Source organism: Tursiops truncatus, chromosome 6, assembly GCF_011762595.2.
Source record: "Tursiops truncatus isolate mTurTru1 chromosome 6, mTurTru1.mat.Y, whole genome shotgun sequence".
In the NCBI taxonomy this organism is placed as follows: Eukaryota; Metazoa; Chordata; class Mammalia; order Artiodactyla; family Delphinidae; genus Tursiops; species Tursiops truncatus.
Genome location: NC_047039.1, coordinates 61,139,048 through 61,161,507, shown reverse-complemented (window position 1 = coordinate 61,161,507; position 22,460 = coordinate 61,139,048). Strand labels below are relative to the sequence as shown.

Below are 22,460 nucleotides of genomic sequence, written 5' to 3'. Positions count from 1 at the left end.
AATGGGGACATGGCCCCAGCTCTGTATTTATTTTCTTGTATTCCATAATCCAATGTTACTTAAAAAGCAAACGGCCCAATAGTCAAGCCAAAGCAAATACTTTGCATTTTGCCAGGCAAAATGTCTGTGGAGAAATGAGTCAATTCATACAAGATTCAAAGCTGTCTTTGGTCAGTGACATTTTTGTGAAAATCTGTGGGTGGGTAAAAGTTTTACAAAATTCCTTTTTGCTATTGGATAAAATTCATCCAGGAAAAATAAGCAAAATTTAAGTGGCGACCCACATTCCCCCTAATTCCCTCATTAACACTCCCTAACCTCCCAGCCCAACTGCTTTCTTTTGTGCACAAAGGCCAGGATCAGTGTTTCTAATCCTGGCAACAGAACCCTGTCCCTCTGCTCACTCTGCCCTGATCAGATAGGCTTTCTCATGAGAAGTGTGTCTGATCTCATTCAAAGGACACCTTCCTGGGAACGCTACTGAGGTGTTGCATACTCTTCAACTTAATGGCAAAAAGACCTACTACGGTAAAAATATTCTCAGTGTGCACTCAGTGGAACACTTACTATGGCTACTGTTAGGGATGGTTAGTGTACATCTATAGTTTGGGGGTTATTCTTTACATCTTTTAGGAACATGAAACACGGGGTTGGGAAAGAAACTAATTATAAGGCTCCATTACTTGCTCTGACTTGAGAAGTTGAAACCTTATCATCTCAGAAAAACATAATAGAATTCAGCAAAGTTATACCTGGGAATGTTCAAAAGTTCTGATAATTCTGAGATTCATCAATGTTGAGGTTGGTCTAAGCTCAGGAAGGTCTAAATAGAATGATCTGGCACCTATAAATCGCTTTATTAGTAGACAGAAGTGAATGGACTCAGGTGTTTTTAATATAATATTGCCATATTCCAGTTTCTGATTTAACTGAGGTCCGTCTGTCTGCCTGCTGAGGCCTTTACTTCTCAAGGCCTTTGCCGATGGCTGGGAATATCTCTGTAATCAAGGCCAAGAGCGGGAAAAGAGCAGCTGGTTTGGCTCTCCACAGAAGTAGTAAGAATGAGATCTACAGAAGGGTGGAGTTGTTTGGGTGGGAAAGGGAAAAGAAACCATTCTCTCCTTCCAGTAAGTTTAACCAAATAATAAATTAACAATCCTCCCCCAGTTCTGCCACCTAAAGTCCTGAGAGATCTGAATCCCAGAGTTCTGGGTAAGGCTGAGGAGTTACAGTCAGAGACTCTGAGAATGTGTTCTCCCATGCATGAGATGGAATTTGGCATCAAGGGAGGACACCAGTGGTAGCCTCTTACTGTAAGCAGGCTGTCACTGAATAGCCCTTTCACACATCCTCCTTTTCACATGACTTCCAGAAGCTCATTGTGCTGCCTGTAGTCATGGTCACCAAACACAATTGGGTCATCACATCTTTCTTGGGTCAATAAGCTAAGTGAGTGAAAAGGATGACTAACTCCAACTATGGTCCACAGAAAATTAACAGCAGTTAAACATACGTAAAACAAAAGTGGACAGGGTCTTATAATTTAAACTGCTCCTAGCCTTTGCAGCATGTGACACAGCCACAAAAACCCAAAGATCACTTCATGTCTCCAAAAGAAGAATGTGGTCATTTTACTTGGCAAGGATCTTGAGCTTTGAATCAACGACCATCAGTTTCTAAAAAAGTGAGAGGTGAAACTGTTCAGTTTTAAGAGTTCTGTGTCTGGATTCCAAGAGTGTAAAGACTGGTTTTGCAAGAGGCAGAAGAATGCCTCTTTTTCAGATGCGCATCCACATTAAGCACAACGTCTTCTCTCCACGGGCTACAACTTGAGAGGCTGCTCAACTTTCAGGGCAAAATTATTTGCTGCCAGTTAGCTACAACCCTACAAATCAAGCAGATGACAGGCAGCAACATAACAGTTTTCACAAGACACGATGCTCATGATATGTACGTCTTATATTCCTGCTAAAAATATACAGTCCCAAGGCAAGAACTGCAGCATTAGTCAGCCCCTAGGAAACCCTGTTTTGTACAATACATTTGCACTATAACATGTGATTTAATGCTTTGTGGGTCTAGATTTGATATGTTATTAAACCTAGCAATCTAAATTTTGCAAAGATTCCATCTAGAAATGGGGAGTAGGCAGACCAGGGGAAAGAGAAAAATCACCTCCCATACCCATCTTGAATAATACCATGAAAAGCTATGCAGACGCCTGCAAACATTCACCTTATTCTTTCACTGAAGTATTTATTCTTTCACTGAAGTATTTATTCTTTCACTGAAGTATTTCTATTTTTAATAGTCATCATGCACTTTAGCAAAAGTCAACTTTATAAAGTTATACGCCTTTTCAAAATCTGGGGATAGTGGGAAAATAGGGAAATCCTTTTGCACAAAAATTAATTTTGCAATGCAAAAAAAATATTTTTTTGGATAATTCAAGCCTATATGTTTATTTCAGTAAAGCCAAATCCAGCAAACTATTTTCAGCCAGGATTAGTCAGAACTAAAAGGCTGGACTGTTTTCCTTCAGAGACTGAATGTCTTCCTTGCCTGCAATAGGCCGGTGTGTTCCAAACAGAGTAAACGGAATTGCCTTCAATTGCTTGTCTCTTTCTGGCATTTTTAATGCAGAACCTTACTGACAGAGTAAGGTTTTGTTGGCTGGAATGTAATTATTCTTTTCAGTCATATAACCTGGCATTCTTACAATGTATGAGTTTCAAGTTTTCCTTAAGAAGAATCATAACATGGGGCATAATGTAAGGACAAGAAATGCAATTTCATTCCTCCAGAAATTATTAAAACTCTTTCAAAAATACCTACTGGATGGTGAAAAAGCGCTTCTAATACTTGCCTTATAACTATCACCTGTTTGGTTTGCTTTTACATGAATCTGACAACTTGGCCAATCTATAATCAAGCATAAACATGGTAAACATGGCCCAGATTCTTTATTATCAAGACATACTACAGAAAGGAGGGACTCTGGCTGGGGGAACCACCATCTAAATAAGTTCCTTTTCCAAATGATATATATTTTTTACACACATTAAGTGACCTGTAGCATATTCAATATCCAGGGAATACCTAAAATTCTCAGATTGTTAACTGTAAAAGAAATATTCCTGTCCATCTAAACTAATATAAAACACATGCTCTTCTTTTTCCAAGAGTTAAGCGAGCTGTCTGAGATTGTGCAAAGCCACCCTGGGATCCCAAGGGTGATGTCCTGCTTGTAAACCCTGAGGGTTTCTGTTAGGTGTGAAATGTTTGTGCAACCATCTAAGAGTCATATTATTCAAAAACAGTAAATTCTGCCAAGAAACAGAGATAGTTCCAGGATTGATGTTGTGAAAGGGGGAAGTGGGGAGAAAGAGACACCATGCCCGCTTCCTTCAACACCAAAGACACAGTCCCCTCTGGGTTCTTTCTCCTTATACATTTTCCACCAAACTCCCTCTCCTTAAAGTCAGGGAGATCCAGTAAGACTCAGCTCCTGTGGTAACCCTGAGTGTTTTCATGCTGGCTATAAATCATTAACTAGTCTTACAACCTTGGAGGGTGCAGTGTGCAGGTGTGTGGGTGTATGCAGCAACACTTTTACTAGCCAAGTTGCTAAGTGTGAGTTCCTTTCTAAATATCAGAACCACCCCTCTAACCCTAACACTCACCCAGTTATTGGAGGGAAGGGAAAATCACTGAATATTTAATTTGGAAAATAGCTAAAGCTTGCTGGTGGTGTAGTGTGTGTTCCTCTGCCCTGCACATTTCAGCAACTTCAAGCTGGTGCCTGGTGGGAATCAATTTTCCAAGACTTTGGACAGTGTGGCAGCGTGAACCTCCCCGATCATGTACATCTGCAGAAGAGAATCTAGAAGTGGAGATATACCCCAGCCACTAATAATTAAAGAAAACTTCCCCTTTCTCAGGCTGAAGAGGATACCTAGGTACCATGGATACCTAGACCCCTAGCATCCAAACTCCATAAAAGAAAAAAATGCCGCCTAACTTGTGGCAGCGTTTGTTAAACCACATACACCTTCAATGAACTCCCGTGGGCTTTAGGCGACTCACCGAACACTTGTTGGGCTTCTCCCCCGAGTGGACTCTCATGTGAATCAACAGTTTATAGCGGGCATTGAATGGCTTGTACCTTCGAGGACAACCGGCCCAGAAACAAGTGAAGTCTTCCCCTTTGCGCTGATCTATGTGAACCTTCTCGATGTGCCGCACAAGTTCCTCCTGCTGGTCGTACAAGGCGCTGCAGTCAATCCAGCGACAGCAGTGCTTGCCCCCAACGTCTTCCATCTCCCCATCCTCCTCCAGGGCAGCCTGAGGCAGGGCCAGCGGTTGGGTGTGGTGGACGAGCTCTGGGTGATGCAGGTGCGGGTGGGCGTGGTAGGGGGGCGGGGGGCCTTGGGGCGGAGGTGGCAGAGGAGGCAGAGGGGGTGCCGGGGGCAAGTCCAGAGCGCCGCCCGGGAAGTCATCCAGGCGCTCCGTCTTTAGCAGGCCCGCCGGCTGGCCGTCAGAGTCCAGCAGGCCGTGCTGCACCACCATGTTGTTGACCAGGCCGGGCTGCAGGCCGCCGTGCTCCAGTTGCTGCATGCGCTCATACTCCAGCACGCTGTCCTCGTCGTAGGCTGGAAGAGCCAGGCCACCACTGGCCACCCGCACGCCCTTCTGGCTGCTTGGCACCGAGCCTGGCTGGGGAATACAGCTGCCGCGCACCCCCAGGAAATGCCCATAGACCTCTGGCTGTGGGGACATGTTGGCCGGGGAAGACCTTGACCCGTTGATGTAGGCGACCAAGGACGTGGGCGAGGTGCGGATGATGGTATTGAAGTCTATCCCAATGCCATCGGACAACGGGGACAAGGACAGTGCTCTCTTCTTGGAGCGGGCCGAGTGGGACCTGGCCGAAGAGTGCCGGGAACTAGGGTAAGGAGAGTGGCTATTTTCCATCCCGAACAGGTAGGATGGCAATGAGTTAGAGACACTGTTGCTGGGCATGGCTGTCCCAGGAGGAAGGCTGAGGAGGTCCCCTAGATCAATGCCATTCTGAGAGCTGTGGTTGGAGGAGAGCGAAGGGAGAGCCCTGTAGCCGTGAGACCACTCTTGTTTCACGCTCAAGGCTGACTGACTTTCTGTCAGACTCAAAGTTGAGGATGCCAAAGACTCACGCGAAATAAGGGACCTGGAACAGCAGCCAGAAGGCGGGGAGAAAAAAAAAGACAAACATTTTAGCAGGATATGGATTGCCTAAGAGCTAAAAGAACATTGCATTGACAATCCCTTAAGTATTTCCCCTAATTACATTCTCGGCTAAACACACATTCTTTGGCTAAGATAAAACCCAAGGCTTTTAGTTCCAGGTAAATAACATTTTACCAAGAAGAACAATACAAGCTAATGCTCACTGGAATAATAAAACAAAAAGATCTACTGTTATAAATAATCTTAATACTTTAAGTGATAATAAATCGTCCTTGCTTTATTTTTAAATATCTTTTTTTAATACAGGGAAAAAATTAGAGACCTAGGAATAATTATTGAAGTTTGTTATGGCAAACCAAATAAACAAGTATTTATTAAGCATCTACTGTGTGCAGCACACTACAAATAGGCATTGCAGAACACAGGTCTAAACAGAGTCCCAGCCTTTGAGTGAAATCTGTTTGGTGAGGTAAAACATAAACCTATGCTTAATTTGAAAAGAAAAAAAAAGTAAATCCTCAAAGTCATCCAGGGGACCTAATAATAATTTCACAAGTTTATTTCACTGACATTAAGGAATTTTAAATGTTTCTATAAAAGACAGCAATTCACACTGTAAGTACTCAGTCACAACATCAAATTGCCCCAGAAATAAAATATATATAAAATACAGCTGTAATATATATGGGAGTGACAGCCTGAAATCAAGTCATATTTGTAATTATGCATTTGGGCCGTGCAGGGTTTAATCACACCTGCTAGTTTTGTATCTTCCATGAACTGTTGTCCTTGAATCACAGCAGATTTGGACTGAGAGCAAAGCATTTGCTTTAAGTACTTCACTTTTGCAACAATTCCTCTCCTGTCCTTCTTACCCTTTACAAAACATGCCTCACATGTCACAACAGTTAGCTGAATAACAGAATGCTTTGTAATGTAGTCTGGCCACTTTAAAATTCATTTTGCTTTACTATGACATCATTGCCTTAAAAATCATTGAAGAGAAAAGCTATGCCCTTTGGATGGAAAATTTGTCACAAAGAGGCTGGACATAATTCATAATTCACTGTACTCCCAACTCAGAATAGTGTATTCTGAGTTGTAGTGTATCAAAAAACCTGACTTCTTTATATGTACTTGCACTGGCTTTCTACAGAGATCTTTTTTCTGACAAAAAATTCAAAATAAAATATTGTATAGAATGTCTATCTTCCCAGAATGAACCCATTTACTACTTCCAGCTGTTAAACAGCAACCTGTTGCAAAAGAACTGAGGGAAAAATAGAAGCATTCTCATCCCATCTGTTCCTCTTCTTTTCACAAAATGGAAGCCAGAAACACTTTCCTACAAGCATGAGAAATCAGCAAGAAAACATCTCAGCTCCGAAATGCACAGTGTAAGGTGGTAGATAACACCATTGTCGATGTGGTGTTTCCATCAAGTGAAGTAATGTTTACCGATGACAAACACAGCAGGAATTTACGTCCAGTTGCCCTTGACACAGATTTCTTTTCCTCTGTCCAGATCCTTATATTTGGACTGAAGTCCTGCAAGCCCCAGAGTGGTTTCTGAACCATCTGTTTTTTAATTCCCCATGGACACTTCCAATTATTTTCCCAGCATACCTGCAGCTTGTAGCTCTCCCTGCAGAGCTCAGCTGAAGGCTCCTGGTGATAGGATGTCAAGGGCCTTTTGGTCCCTTCCCCAGGGAGATAACAGAATTGCTTTCTGAAGCCAAGTCCAATCAGTAGTCGTGTCATATATGAGGCAAAGACAACTGACTTTGCTTTACACCCTGAGGTTTAGATGGTTTATATAACATTCTCAAATGGTGCATTTGCCTGGTCACTGTCATACTGGAGGATTTCAGATTTTTAAGCAGTGAATGGCAGGCAGAAAGTATTTTACCCATCTGTATATACTTTGCATTTGAAATTATATTATTTGGTTTGAGGGCTGCCTATAGTGAGTGAGACATGTTCATTTGTTCCACTGTCAAGAGATGTTTCTTATTTTTCTCAAAATACACCTAAAGTATCGTTCGATTTAAATTTGAGCATAACCCCATGCAGGCACATTCCTTAACTCCTTGGACATCTCAGTTTTCTAAGACAGTTATCATATATTTTTCAGAAAGCAAATTCTATGTTCTATTCACTAAGGCAGTTATATGAATGGAGAACTCTCTCTTCTATCTTAAACACCTAATAAGAACAAAATTTCCAACAAATGGCCTTTGCCTAGCAGCCTACCTCCCTTCTAAGCAATTACCCCAGATCTTTTAATATTTCAAAGTTCTAATCCATGAAACCTGCCCCAAAGATAGTAGCTCTCAGTAAAAGTCCTCTTTCCAGAAAAATTATATACTGTCTGTACTGAGCCTTAAACATAGCTAACTTCAAGCATCTGTGGGTGTTATCTTCCTCAATAAAATTCAAAGTCCTCCAAAAAAAGGGGTCATTTTTATCTCCGCCAGTACCCACCAGAGTGTTTAAGTTTTCCAAAAAAATATTGATTAAGGTGAGTAATCAATCAGTATAATGATAACCATCATTTTTAATTTATGAAGTATTTTCCCTTTGTATTATTTCATTTAATACAGCCTGTGAAGTAAGTAAATTGGATTGCTTAAATAACCTCTGTTTTACAGAGAATAAAACCAAGGTTCTGTGAAATTCCTCCCAGTGACACCAGAAAAAGGACCAAAACTCCTTAAAGAAGTACAAATAGAGCAGCATTTGATAGGCAGTCACCTAGCTGGATCACATACATCCTCCACTGTTTTCCCCACAACATACCCCACATGTGGTCCATGCTGCTCTGCTTGATTAAAAGACCTGGTGTACGAGGCTTAAAGTCACACGAGCTACAACTGGAGCACACATTTTCTGTTCTCCTTCTGAAACAATATGCTGAATGACTGTGAAAGATTGCAAAGAACTCTTGCCTATAATCCCTGCTGCTACCCACACCAAGCCTATGGGAAAGAAAGTGACAAAGAGCTGTGGTTCTATCACCATACTTAGAGAAATCTCCATTTCCATATGTTCATCTAATCCTAAGCATATTATTTCTGGTGACTGGTTAATTCGAAGCTATATGTGAAAGAAAGATAACTCAAACAAAATAAAAGCAATATGAAAAACTCAGAAACCAACAGTGAAATAGGTTAGGGTAGCTGGTGAAGCAAGAGCTCAGTAACTCTCACGGGGCCGTAAGAGGTGTAATAACGAAGCTGAACTGCTTGGTTCAATGCCAAGCTCAAAAGAAATACTAACGTATATATGACAAGGAATTCCTCAAAATGATGCTTAAAAGAATGACTACATATATATGTGTACATATATATGCATATATGTCATGAAAAAGAGATGGGCAACAAGAGTTACAGAATTGATCCAATGAAGTATTACTTATAATAATGAAATAAAGGGAAACAAATGCCCATTAATAAGATACTGATAAAAATTATAGTTTTATTTATATACTTTTTAATAAAATGGAATCTTGGGCAGGAAGAAGTCATTATATGATGCTAAATATATTTTTACCACAAAAGATTATTACAAAGGAAAGTGTTTATATTAACAAAAAAAGTAAATATAATACTATGTAGATCATTATAGATCAATTTGATGGAAAGGGAAACCTATGCTTATGATGTATATGTTTGCCTACAGCTAGAAGGATATATGTCAAAATTCCACCCATGGTTGCCTGTGAGTGGTAGGATTCGGGATGACTATCATATACTGTCTTGTGCTTGTCCATATTTTCCACATTTTCTACAATGAGTAAGAATTACATAGATAATCAGGAAAAAACAATAAATTTTACAGCTTTTTATAGGGTGGCCATCACTCAGACTGAACAGTTATGTCCTCATCCAGCTCCCCACCCCCCCATCCCTCCCCCCCGGGCATTCCCCCAATACACAAAGCTGATTCTCTCTCCATCTTCTCTTCATCTCTAGATAGCAAAATGCCTTCAAGTTGAACTGTTGCCTCCTGTCCTATCTCTCCTCTTATGGAACACACAAACCAATTTAAGTATCACAAATAAATGTGACCTTTCCAAATTGCTAAAAGTAAATTCGATATTTCACCAAGCCAGTTCCCAACTCCTGTTTCTTTGCTCATCCTGCACAAAATTATTTCCATAGAAGGACTCACAGAATACATAATCAAAACATATATATCAGTGCATCTCTAAGATGTTATCTTTTAAGGATAAAAATTTATGCTAAGGAATCAAATATGCCAGAAAACACTGAGATAATGACCCTTCCCTGCCCGACCCATGAAAGGGACTGCACTAGATACATGCATGGCTGGAGCAGCCTGTGCCCTGCCTACCTTCAGTTTCTCCATTAATTATGACTCTCTGCCTTCAAGGCATGGGCTGGACTTGCCACAGACAGGAAGCTGAAGGCTTCCCAATGACATCTACCCCACGAGTACAGTTAATTTTACATGCAATACTCAGCAAGTATGAAGAGTCCCTCAAGGCATAATCATCAATAGGAAAATGACAGGAGCAGCTTCCCATCACAAAAAAAATCTCAGGTGAAAAACAAGTTTCCATCTCATGAAAAAATTGGCATAAAAAATGATCCAGGAACTGTGATTTCAGAGTCTCGAATAGCAGCTAGGAGGACAGTGCAGAGACACAAGAAGGGGAAAGGGGGATAAGAGGAAAAGATAAAGGAAGGGGAGGAAGAAGAGGAAGAAACAGAACCCAGAACTACAAGGCATCTCAGCAGATTCCAGTCCCCCAAGAAGAGGAACAGAGGTCCACAGAAGAGAGGTCCAATTCCTTTGCAAAATCACAGTTACAACAGATCTGGAACTAAGGCAAAAAACTTTGGATTGTATTTCTCCAAGAAGACTACTTACAGAAGATGAAATAATTCATTTCAAACATAGAAATAGACCTTATACTTTGCACAGTATTTTGGTTTTATGTCCCCTGTAATATCAACCTTAAGAGATATAAAAATTTGTTTGAGAAGGTAATTTCCCTATTCAATTATCTCCCATGGAGATAGATGTATAGCATTTATTGGACCTACTTATTCCAGCACCTAATCAGACATTGTGTTGAAATGTTATGTAACTCACACACGAAAGTATGTCTTCCTAGACGCATCATAAAGTCTTGAAGTTCATGATTTCTATCTTTACTTTTTCAACTATCTCCCTAAACTTCAACTATTATATTATGCAGGACCATAAATATTTAAGATACTTGGTTAGATGGGTGAATGTATGGCTGGACAGACAAAACAACTGTAAAGCAGCCTTAGGATGCTGCAACTCATACACTGAAAAATGAGCAGCTAAGATGGATGTGCATGGAACATCTTTATCTTTCTAGGCCATGATATGACCTGCTTCACCAGGAATCAACAGATTAACACACTGGTATTTAGTCACAGAGGCCCCAAAATCTCAAAGTGGGCCTTAATTTCACTCACACTGTAAGCCAGCAGGTGTTAAACCATTCTTCCCAATTAAGATGATATTATGGCACACACAGTTTTTATACACATTCCCCTACAAAGCTCAAAATAAAAGAGCTGCTTGAGTGTGTGTGTGTGTGTGTGTGTGTGTGTGTGTGTGTGTGTGTGTGTGTTGTGTGGGCATGCATTCAGTAAGGAAAGGAAAAACAGTCATGGGTGTGATTATACCGTAAGAAGGGGGAAAAAAAAAGTAACTTGAGACCTGGTATCTGAAGGAGGTATATTCAGGTTGGCTGCATTCATTGCCCTCTGTAAGCTAGGACTGATCTGGTTGCATGCTGTAGAGACCTGGCTTGCTGGTGGTGAAATGGGTCCCAGTCGCTGAACCATCATGGGACTGCTGGTGACCACTAGATTGTTGCAGCTGCCTTTTCCAATGGACTTGCACTGAGGCCCAAAGCCAAGAGCCCCTAAAAACAAACGAATCAGGTTAGCTTTCATGTCCCTTATATCAGAAATCAGTAAATACACATATGTGCACACTTATATCAGGACTCATCTTTAGAGACAGTCCTTGGATCACCTTTTTTTTTTTTTTTCAGTATTAGTGATAGAAAAAAGCTTTCTCTAATTCCGATGAAAAATCCATAATGCTACAATAGAAACCCTTCTATAATCACCACTCATACAAAATATGCTTACATTTGGCTTCTTCTATATAGAAGTGTCCAGTTATATTAAGAATCATATTTTATCATCTCTTTACCTAAAGGGTTAAGGTGGTAAGTAGATGGGATTACTTGTATCAAACCATGTTTTTTTCTAGAATAGCTAATATCTTGAATGACCCAGCAAGGAAAGTTGACACTCCTGAAAAAAACTTGTTTAACTGGTTCATTTCATTCCAAGTCTGGTCTTCCAAAATGCCTCTTTAAAAGGATATAGACTGGCTGTGTCTCTCCAATCTTTATTTTTCCTCTTCATCCTAATATATTTTCATTGGACATACACCCAATTTTTTAAAAAATCAAGATGAGAGAACCCTAAACAAAACATTCATTCTAAAAGTAGCATGTTAACCAAATTTGACATAAATTTTTCATTTCATTAGTAACAATCTTCGAACGTAGTAAAATTTGGTACATATCCCAGAAGGGAAAGGAAAAAAAAGAAACCCTCAAGAATCTGTGCCATTACAGAAACGTGAAGAGCAAAGAGGAGAAAGGTAAACACTGCCATGACTCATTTATAAAAAATAATAATAGTGGTTGAACCATTCTAGACATTCTTTTTGCATGGATATACTTTTTCAAACAGTTTTTGCAAACTACCTGGTCCAGTCTCAGTTCCCATTTCAAATAAATCAAAATAAATATGATCTCAGGTTTTTCTGGCAAATTGGCTCTAAAATTTTCTCACCAAATTCCCCATCTTGCTCGTTGATATATCTGGGATCAAAGTAGTAGAAAAGCATCACGGTAACTTTCCTTAGCCCTAAGGAGTATAATTTTTTATTTTGTCTTCTCAAAAATTAGGTTAATAGCCAAAAAAATGACTTCTTCATCTTTTGTAACATTCTCTTCCAAGAGCCCACAACTAAGGATAAACAAGACCTTAGAGTAATCACCAATGCTCTCATCAATGAAACCACATCTCCAAAGTGCTAGGAGAGTCACAGCATCTTTAGCTAGCAGGAAGCCTTCTCTAGTCCAGCCCTCTGGGAAACTAAAATCCAAGTGGTAACTGACTTGCGTCAGTAAATCACACAGGGATTTACTGACAGAGCAGAAACGGAGTCTACAAGAGTGTATTTTCATGGCACCTGTGTCCTTAAGTTTAGGTGCTGGATGCTTAGTTTCCTCCTTGGATACTTTCCAAGATCCAAGAAAGGTCCAAAAGAAATTTCTGTCTGATTTTTTTTTTTCAGATACACAAACCGGAACCTTCCCCTCTCCCTGCAGCTTCTATCTGATGCATCTTCTTGTGCCTTGAAAGATCAGTTATTGATGATAGTCTCTCTGTTTTCATAACTCATATAACACTGTACCATCAGGGCTTCATCTTGACACTAAGAGTAGTGGGTACATTTTTGTGCAATGATCATAGACTTAATATCTTTATAAATTCCAACAAGCTACATGTGATTTGCTTTTCAAACCCCCTTTTTACCTTGGATAAAGGCAGTGTAATGGTTCATACCCTAGCCCAGTATATAAGACACTTGAATTCTATCCCTACCAGCCACTGCTACAAAAGCAACATTAGATGGCAGGTATTCTGTCAAATTCAGTGTCACATATTCATCTAAAGAACTCATTCATTTCATGCCTGTTTCCTTCACCATAAAATGGTATTAATATCTACCTCTAAAACAAAGACATATTAGCAGCTGGAACAGCACACCCAACAAATACTACTTGGTGTCAAAGCATATTAATACATTATTTCATCAAATCTTAGATGCCATATATTATGTCATACCATTATTTTATATACCAGTAAGAACAATAAACTAGTACATGGTGTTAATATTTCAGAGATAATCGATGTGAAAATAATGCACACCTTAGCATAAATAAATACCAATAAGATTGCTGAAAAAATTATTTTAGCCCTTTTCTTGTTCCTGCTTTTCTCTCTGCTTGGCACAGCCTTACTCTAACTTGTCTACCTAGGAGCACCTCTGTCTTCAAGATCTTGATTCAAAGGTCATCTTCTCTGTGACGTCCTCTCCCCCACTGCCAACTGGGCAAATCTGACCAATTCTTCTTTTCGTTCCCCCACAGTCTTTCATAACACATTTGCCTCAGCACCTTCAGGGAACGGAAATGTTTACATGCCTGTCATCCGTTTATACTTTATTGCTTTTTAAAGACAAAGCTCTTGTCTGAGATATCGCTGCTTCCTCAGCACCTAGCCCAGGGCCTATACAGTACACAATAAAGTCTGTCAATGAAGCTAAGAATGAAAATAAAAGATAGTTATACATGATATTAAATACACATTATTTCCACTGAAGCCCTCCTGGTCTTCTTGTCTAAAACAGTGCCATTTTTCAAAAACAGACTCAAACTAAGTCAATCCTTTGATGTTTCTCCACAGTGTGGCTAACTAGGTCTGAATGGAAGATGAAGCTGCGGGAGTAGTAACTATAAATCTATCTCCCTGGACTAGAATTTTACACTGGTCAAGGCTGCCCTTGTAACCCTATACCCTAGATCCTCACATTCACAGTATTTTCTCCGTCTGTAATAAAGAAACATTAATCTTCCCCTCCCCAGTGTCTCCATCATTTTCACTATAACACCTTCTACTCCCAAATTCACTGGTCAGCTTGAGCCTCATCTAACCATAGAGGAGTGACAGCTTCTGACTATCACATACGTTTAGCACGAAGCTATACAGTAAATTTCTTGGGAACACGTTATGTTTGTGGAGCAGCTGTAAGAATGTTCTGTAAAATGGCATCATCACTCTCACACAGGGAGGCAAATAACAGTCTGACCAAGAACCACTGTGCTTAATGCAACCATCTAACTCCAATTTTTTTTCATAATGCCAGACAGAATGAACACCTCCAGACTGCTCAGAATTGTGTAGTGCATTGTAGTATGGGCTCTGGAGACAGCCTGCTTGGGAACCCCCAACCCAGGTTGGTCGTGTGACTTGGGCAAATTACTTAAACATTTGTGTTTATCTCTATGTGTTCTCATCTGTAAAATGGGAATAAAAATAACACCACTTTATAAGGTGTTATTGTGCATCTAGTATTAATTACACATGTAAAGGACTTCACATGTTGCCTAGGGCATAGTAGGTACTTGATAGATGTTAGCTGCAATTTTTGTTGTAGTTGTTGTTATTATTGTTCATGCCTGTCATCACTTTTTTTTTTTTTTTTGCTACATTCTCTTTCTTGAAGTAAGAAGAAAACAGTTCTTTATAATTCCTTGCACAAAACAAGATACAAGTAAATGATACTATTTAATTCTCTACCCATTTCTTTCTGCTTTGAGCCTGGAGCCAACTTTTTTAAAACCAGGTGTCATCACAGATAGAAGAAAAGTTTTCAGCTGGCCAAGTTTGAACATTCCTTGGCTTGTCATTCCCTGAAAACAAACTGTACAACTTTTCTGACTACCAGATGTGCCAACTACTTGTATGCTGGTTTTCATTTTGAAATACTGCTTATTTTTAGAGACTGTACAGTGTTTCTTAAAAATGTGTTTACTGCTCAAATAAGGATTTGAGTGGATGGCATTCTGAGTACTACGTACATTCTAGCCAAAATCACTGCATGCTGGTGGGGAGCGCAAACGTTTTGCATTTCCTGAACTGAGAGGTCATCTTAGCAGGGGCATGTTTTTAATTAACATCTTCATTAGTTGAAAGAGTTCTCTTGAAGTCAAATAGTTGACTATGTTGCAATTACCCCTGCTGAGGCTGCAACTTTCAGAATGATTTATGTTTATCCACTGGTTCCTCTAAAAATGACAGAGATATTGGGGGAACAGAAATAGCATATATATATATATATATATATATATATATATATATATATATGGCAGGGGGGTAGGGAGAAGTAATCAACTTTTTTTTTATTGTATTGTTCATCAACTGACACTAATCAAATGCCAACCATGAGCTGGGCAGTCCTTGGAGACAATGGTGAGCAAGATAGACAGAGTCCCACCCCCCCACAGAGCCCACAGTCTGCCCATGAAGAGGAATACCAAAGCAACCATTATATAAAAGAGATCCCTGCTCCTAGGTTGGGTCATATGAAATGTCTTTCTTTACAGGTCAAACATGATCAAATAACAGCAGTTTCTATATAGTTCAACCTAACACATATGCAGAGTATTTTGGAAACAGAAATAACGCATATCAGGATTTGAGTTCTGTCTCACCCACCCACTGGCTGTGCAACACTGAGCAAGGTCCTTAAAAGTCTCTGTGCCTCAGTATCCTGTCCCTAAAATCAGGACAGTTAATAGTACCTAATACAGGGTTGTTATGAGGATTGAAAGGGTTAGTATATATTATTATATGCTTTACCATCTCTAAGGATCAGGGTTTTCTTCCCAATCTTTCACTTTAAAACATTTCAAACCTACAGAATAGTTGTAAGTAGTACATGAATCCTCTTTATCTAATTTATCAATTGATAAATTCCATCTGTTGATCTATCTATTCATCTATCCATCTCTGTATATATAAGATTATTGTTTTAATTATCATTAATTTGTTGAACTATTTAATAATAAGCCATAGATTTTATGCCCTTCACCCCTAAATACATAATCATAACACAATCATCAAATTCAAGACATTTAGCAATGATTTAGTACTAGTACATAATACACAATTTATAGTCAAATATTACTAATTATCCCAATAACACCCTTTAGAGCAACTGTTTTCGAATCCAGGATCATGCATTTCAAGGAAAGGTTTTGCTGAGATGGAACTTCAAGAATGGAATAGTAAATCAATGGACACCCAGGCACTGAAGGTTGATGGAAAAGTAGAAAATCAGAGAAAGAAAAGAAGTGAGAGGTAACAGCGCACAGCACAATAGCTAAAAGCATGGATTTGTACCCTAGCTCCACCACTGAATGGCCACGTGAGCTTGGGCAAATTACTCAAGCTTTCTGTACCTCAATGTTCTGATCTCTAAAATAGGGTTAATACTAGTACTTACATCATTGAGTTGTTCTGAGGATTAAATGATCTCATATGTGTAATATATTTAGGGCCTGGCACTTAATAAATACATTATAAACTCATTTCTGGTACCTTTCTGATATTTCTAGCACCTCTTTTCCTGAGTGACCAAGGATGGCATGCTGATACCTCCTGACCCAAGGCCTTCCACTCAACACACAGTAGACTTATCCTCCCATCGATGGACTCCAGACTTCAGGTCTTTCCTCACTCCCATCTTATCTTACTCTTAGACTCTCCCCAGCTTTCATTCATATTCCTCCTTAGAACTAGAAATAAGATATTCTTGCATACTAGACATACTAGGCTTGCTATACAGTGTTTTGTCAAATTTGTAATGTTTTACTGCTGAAATACAGTAGTGACAACTTCATGAATATATGTGACTGTGTAGTGTGTTACTCTGAAATACAGTTAAGGCAAGGGTAGATGACTAAGAACACCAAAAGATGAGAATCAGAATGAAATAGCTGGCTTCAGGGGCAAAGCATTTAAATTCAGTGTATGTTACAAATGCTCGAAACTGCACAAAACTTATGAGAGGTAAGGACTACTGAGCAGAGCATCCTGCCTCCATGGAGCTTACAGCTCCGTAGAGATAAGATGCACTCATCTAGGAACAATCAGATAATGATACTAGACTGTACAGAATAAAGCATGAGACTGAATCATAGAGACAGGAGTTCAGAAAAGGTGGAAATCACTGTTTACCAGATAATTCACTGAAGAAGAACAAAGGCATTTCCCAAAGGTCCTCAGGAAGTCCAAAGGTGTTCAGTGATAACAAATAAGGTGGGGTCATGGAGAGATCCATAGTCAAATAGCTTTGGGAAACTCTAATATAACAAAGTTAAACATATCTCTTTACTACAGGTCTTCTCAGAGCCTTTAAAAATTGCAAATGCTGATAATAAATCTCCCAGAGGAGCAAATAATATGCAAAATATATTTGTTTAGGGTACTTTTTCCCCCTATGACTCAACCAAGACTCGCATACTAAAGAACACTCTTTAGAAAACAAAGAGGTAAAACATGAAGGAAAAACGAGCACACGAATGGGAAGGAAATAGTAAGGTGTAGACACGGAAACAGAAGGGAGGAGGCATGGTATGTGCTAGGGAAATGAAGAGAAGTCAGGGTTGCCTGCATGAGGGGGCTTGACCAAAAAAAGGGAGGAGACAGACTTAGAGGACTTGTTTAGTCAGCCTGGTGGGCCTGATTTAACAACTGGACATTATGTATTCACCAATGGCTCCAAACCTGGCTGCACATTAGGGTCACCAGGAAAGCTTTCCAAAAATGCAAATTCATAGGCTTCACTTCAAACCAACTAAGCCAGATGATGCTGGTGTAACTGGCCTGCTGACATGCACCTGGGACCCTGTGCTATAGATAGTGGTGCATCCCACTAGAATCCAAGTTCACCCAAGATTAATCTGGTGGAGATGGGGAGAAAGGATGGAGGAGTACATGACCAGAAGCTAGACAAACAATGAGGAGAAGCCCATGGGGTAGTAAATGACAGCGTAAGAAGGCAACGGTTAGGGAAGCAAGTTAAGAGTAATTTATGGATTATATAATTGGTTGATAAAGATTTAGAAGATCAAGTTTAAAAAGGAGGAGGAGGTCATATAAAGGCTACTTTTGTAACTCCAATCTAAAATTAATTACTTGATCCCAGATAATAAATAGATTAAATCCTAACCCAGATTAATGAAGATTCCCACGAATTGGGCAATCTCCCACCACTCTGCCCTCAGGAAACCTACCAAGTTTATCCCAGAAACAATATAACTTTCACACTAACACTCTTCTAACCTTAGTCAGTATTCAGGAATGTTGGCCACAAAGTATGGAATCACCAGCATTACTCATTTTTATTTTATCCCTGCATTAAATGGAATCGTATTTATACTCCAAGAGATTAAAAAATATCATATTCCTTTCTGAACCACTCAGTGCCCTGGATTCCTGGACATGAAGTCTCAGTCTTGCTCCCCACCACTGGGCACTCCTGATAACATGTTATTAAGAACACATAGCTCCAAACCACCTCATAAAGATGTAAAGATATATTAAACAGCATTCCCAAAGTTTATATTCTAAAGTCCCATCAGTCAGCTATTGTACATCAATTATCAACTAATTAGTACAGAGTGCTTATGCTGACCCTTCTGTTCTCTCTTGTAATGATTTGCCAAGTTAACTGAAAGCTGCTTTGCTCCATTGAGACTCTTAGTATAGCAAGAGTGTTAAATAAAGTTCACCAACAATTAGCCTAGAAAACCAAAGAGGAAATGTAAGCACATTTTACTGCTTTTCCCTGGATAAATTTTCTAACAATCCCATGAGAAGAGAGTGGATATATTTGTTAAACAAGCAAACCATTACTCTGAAAAACTGAAATACCAGTACTGGCATAGTTCAGTAATTCTGTCTCACTGATCAGGTATTCCTTTATTGTGCCCCTGCTCTGTGCTATAGTATATACTCTAGGGAGTGTGGATACATAGATGGGTTAAACAATTCTTGCTTACCATCTAATTTAGTAGGCTTACATCAAGGCTTACACATGGGATTAATCTGTGAAAATATATGAATTCAAGGTGAAATTATACTTACTCTATAAAAATAGGACTTGCACAAATATAAGAAAGGATGAGGAAAAAAAGGAGGAAGGAAGCATACTTAATGGGAGAAAACTACCTGAGTTTCCCAAAGCCCATGAACAGGTCACATTTATTAAGCACCACCTGTGAGCTTGGTGCTGTGCTGTACTAATGGAGTCCTAGGCCACTGGGTTTTCCCCTAAAGAGCTTCCGACCAGTTGGAAAGAGTTTTAATCAACACATGAAAAGATCAGGAAACACCCAATCTCTTTCTTAATTCAATGAAAGATTCTTTAAAATTTATAGTGTTTTACAATTTTCAAAAGTTTCACACACATAATTTCATATAATCCCATAACAACCTTATTTCCCCTATCCCTATATTGCCCCCCCTTCCTTCTTCCCACTGGTAATCACTAATTTGTTCTCTATATCTGTGAGCCTGCTTCTTTTTTGTTTTATTCACTAGTTTGTTGTATTTTTATATTCCACATATAAGTGATATCATACAATATTTGTCTTTCTCTGTCTCACTTATTTCATTTAGCATAATGCCCCCCAAGTCCATTCACATTGCTGCAAATGGCAAAATTTTTTATGGCTGAGTAATATTCCATTGTGTGTGTGTGTCTGTGTGTACCATATCTTCTTTATCCATTCACCTGATGATAGACACTTAGGTTGCTTCCATACCTTGGCAGTTGTAAATAGTGCTGCTGTGAACACTGGGGTGCATATATCTTTTCAAATAAGTGTTTTTGGGGGTTTTTTGGATATATACCCAGGAGTGGAATTGCTGGGTCATATGGTAGTTCTATTTTTAGTTTTTTGGGGAAACTCCATACTGTTTTCCACAGTGGCTGCCCCAATTTGCAGTGTAGGAGGGTTCCCTTTTCTCCATATCCTCGCCAACACTTGTTATTTGTGTTCTTTTTGAAGATGGCCATTCTGACAGGAGGAAACACCCAATCTTAAACTGAGTTGCCATATGCTGAGCAAAGAGATAGATCAAACAAGAAAAAGATCTGTTAAACTGGAGGAGGCTTGGTGGAGGAGGTGAAACCTGATCTGAGCCTTTTAATGGCCAGAGGGCAGAGGACGGTACAAAAAGGGGGTTTGCCAAAGTGAAGTGAGGAAATGTACTATGAAGGCATATGGAGGCAGCATGGGGAAGTGGTAAAGGATGGAGTTGCTAGAGCCAAAATGGCTTCACTTACCAGCTCTGTGACCTTGGGCAAGTTCCTTAACCTCTCTGTGCCTCTGTTTCCTCACCTAGAAAATGGGGATGATCATTGTACCTACCTTCATAAGGCTGTTTGGAGAACTAATAGGTCAAAATATGTAAGCACTTAGAATAGTGTCCAGCACACAGTAAGTACTCTATAAGCCTTAGGTATTCATGCTCTTATTAAAGCATTCTTAGATTACACAGGCCCTCTAAGGCTAGGCCCTCCAAAAGAACTATAGTAGGCTTTTAAGCATGAGTGTGACGTGATGAGGGACTATGAAGAAGACAATTTCACTATTTTCAGCACATAAGAAAGCAGAGCAAGGTAGGAAGATGTTGCTTTGAGCTCAGGATGCAGTGACAAGGCCTGGACCAGGTTGAGCAGAGGTGAATAAAAGGGACAGAGTAACCCCAAATTATCTTATGAAGAAAACAAATAAGAGGGTTGTTGAAGGAACTGTAAGAAGTACTAGATTCCAGACCCTTCTCCATAAATTAACATTGTGTTTTCCCTAAGCTGCTTTTCCCCTCTAGGTCAACTAAAAACAGAGACTGTAAGAGAAATGGCAAAGCTGCCCACTGGAAAGACCTCTCATTGTATGCAACAATGACTGGGACCCCTGTCAGAGAGGAGGTGCTCAACAAATACTTGTTGGGTGAATGAATAAAGAATATGACTTCTAAGGCAAATATAGTTCAAGGACACAAATAAAATTGAGAAGTTCCCTCTTAAGTGTGAGTTGTGATATATAAGAAAGAAAGACAGAGATCCCTGGTGAACACAACTGTTGATACGTCCTTATCTCTAAGTTCCTGAACAGCTGGAAATATTATTCGTTTGCTGCATCTCTCCTTACTCCCTGCACATACACATGACTTGACACGAATGGAGAGTAGTCTAAGGCAGTCAATGCAAACCAATGGAACTTTTTTTTAGGACCTAAGAGCTGGTTCCAAGGGAAAATCCCATTCGATCCTTCATAACAGAGATAACTTCTTAGTATCTAAAAGTCACAACTTACACAGCCATCACTAAAAGCTACTAGACTAACTTGTTTTCCACCAAACAGTAATTCTGCAGAACTGTCCAAAGAGATACATACATAATTTTTTTCTGTTACATATTCTACACAGGCTTGCAAGTTCAGATGAGATGCCCAGAAGCATCCGACCCAAAGAAATGACAGTTATGGAGATTACATTCTCTTATACTAAAAATTAAGTCACCCATATTTCTAAGAACCAGAAAATGCCTGGCTTCCTGCATCCAGAAGTCACACAGGTTGTTCAACTGTCTCATCAACCAGATATCTTTTGCTTCTAGGCTTTAGATTCTTGACTCTGGGCTCCAAAGTCCATTCAGCAGCCCAGGTATATGCAAGAAAATTTGTTGAGCTACTATTTGTATTTTGTGCTCCTTTGTCTCAGGGTAGTTATTATAAAAGGGCTAAAAGTAGACACTGCTTGATTTCGTCCTTTCTTCTAGTCCTGTGGGGAGGCCTAAATCCACTGAGATTACCCAAGTGCTCTGAGTACCTATGAAGAGAAAGCCAGGAGAAGGGAGATTGCCCGAAGTCTGAGAAGAACATCAGTTTGACAGTCCCCCAGATAGTGAGGCAGCTCTCAGAGAAGGCAGTGAGGGTGAAGAGAATGTCTGCAATGGCAAATGTCCAAAGGCCAGGCTCTAGGTCTAGGGGCTCCCAGCTCTTCAGCTCTTGGCAAAGCTTTCTGTGCCCAAGCAATGCACAAGGAGCAGACTTCTAGAGGCCATGTGGGCTTGGTCAGCAGGCACCTCAGCATCAACCTGGACCAAGAACCAGAAAAGCTCTTGGTATATTCTGCTCTGCACAAAGACCCTGGGATCTCGTCTCTCTGGCAAGGTATTAGGTACTCCAACCGACAATGACTGATATTAAATTTCAGGGTACTGGAGTCTGATTTGTTTTCAATTAAAGGAAATAATTTAAAGAACGCTTTCATTTATACCTGAGTTGGTAGAGTAAGTCACATCCACTACAGATTCAATTAAAACTGGAGAGACTGGAAAGCTGAAATATCTACCCTTTGGCTCAAGCAACTTGAAACTTGTCATTGTGTAAAATTATATAACATTACCCCAACCACCAAAATATTTAAAAAATTTTTAACATCACAAGTCTCAACACACAGACAATCTGACTAAGGCCTACATAGTGCAAGTTCCCCGTG

The 22,460-nt window shown here is 39.7% G+C and overlaps 1 protein-coding gene across 6 annotated transcripts in view; it reads right to left on the bottom strand.

Moving 5' to 3' along the window:
* Positions 1-22,460, bottom strand: part of GLIS3 (GLIS family zinc finger 3) — a 507,224-nt gene that overhangs the window by 319,428 nt on the left and 165,336 nt on the right. For all 6 annotated transcript variants that reach the window (XM_033858126.2, XM_019934153.3, XM_033858125.2 and 3 more), the window contains 2 exons: positions 10,951-11,158; positions 4,087-5,206 (listed from right to left, as the gene is read on the bottom strand). In XM_033858126.2, the coding sequence (XP_033714017.1) occupies positions 4,087-5,206; positions 10,951-11,081 (1,251 nt within the window). In that variant the 5' untranslated portion in view covers positions 11,082-11,158. The remainder of the gene's footprint in view (positions 1-4,086; positions 5,207-10,950; positions 11,159-22,460) is intronic.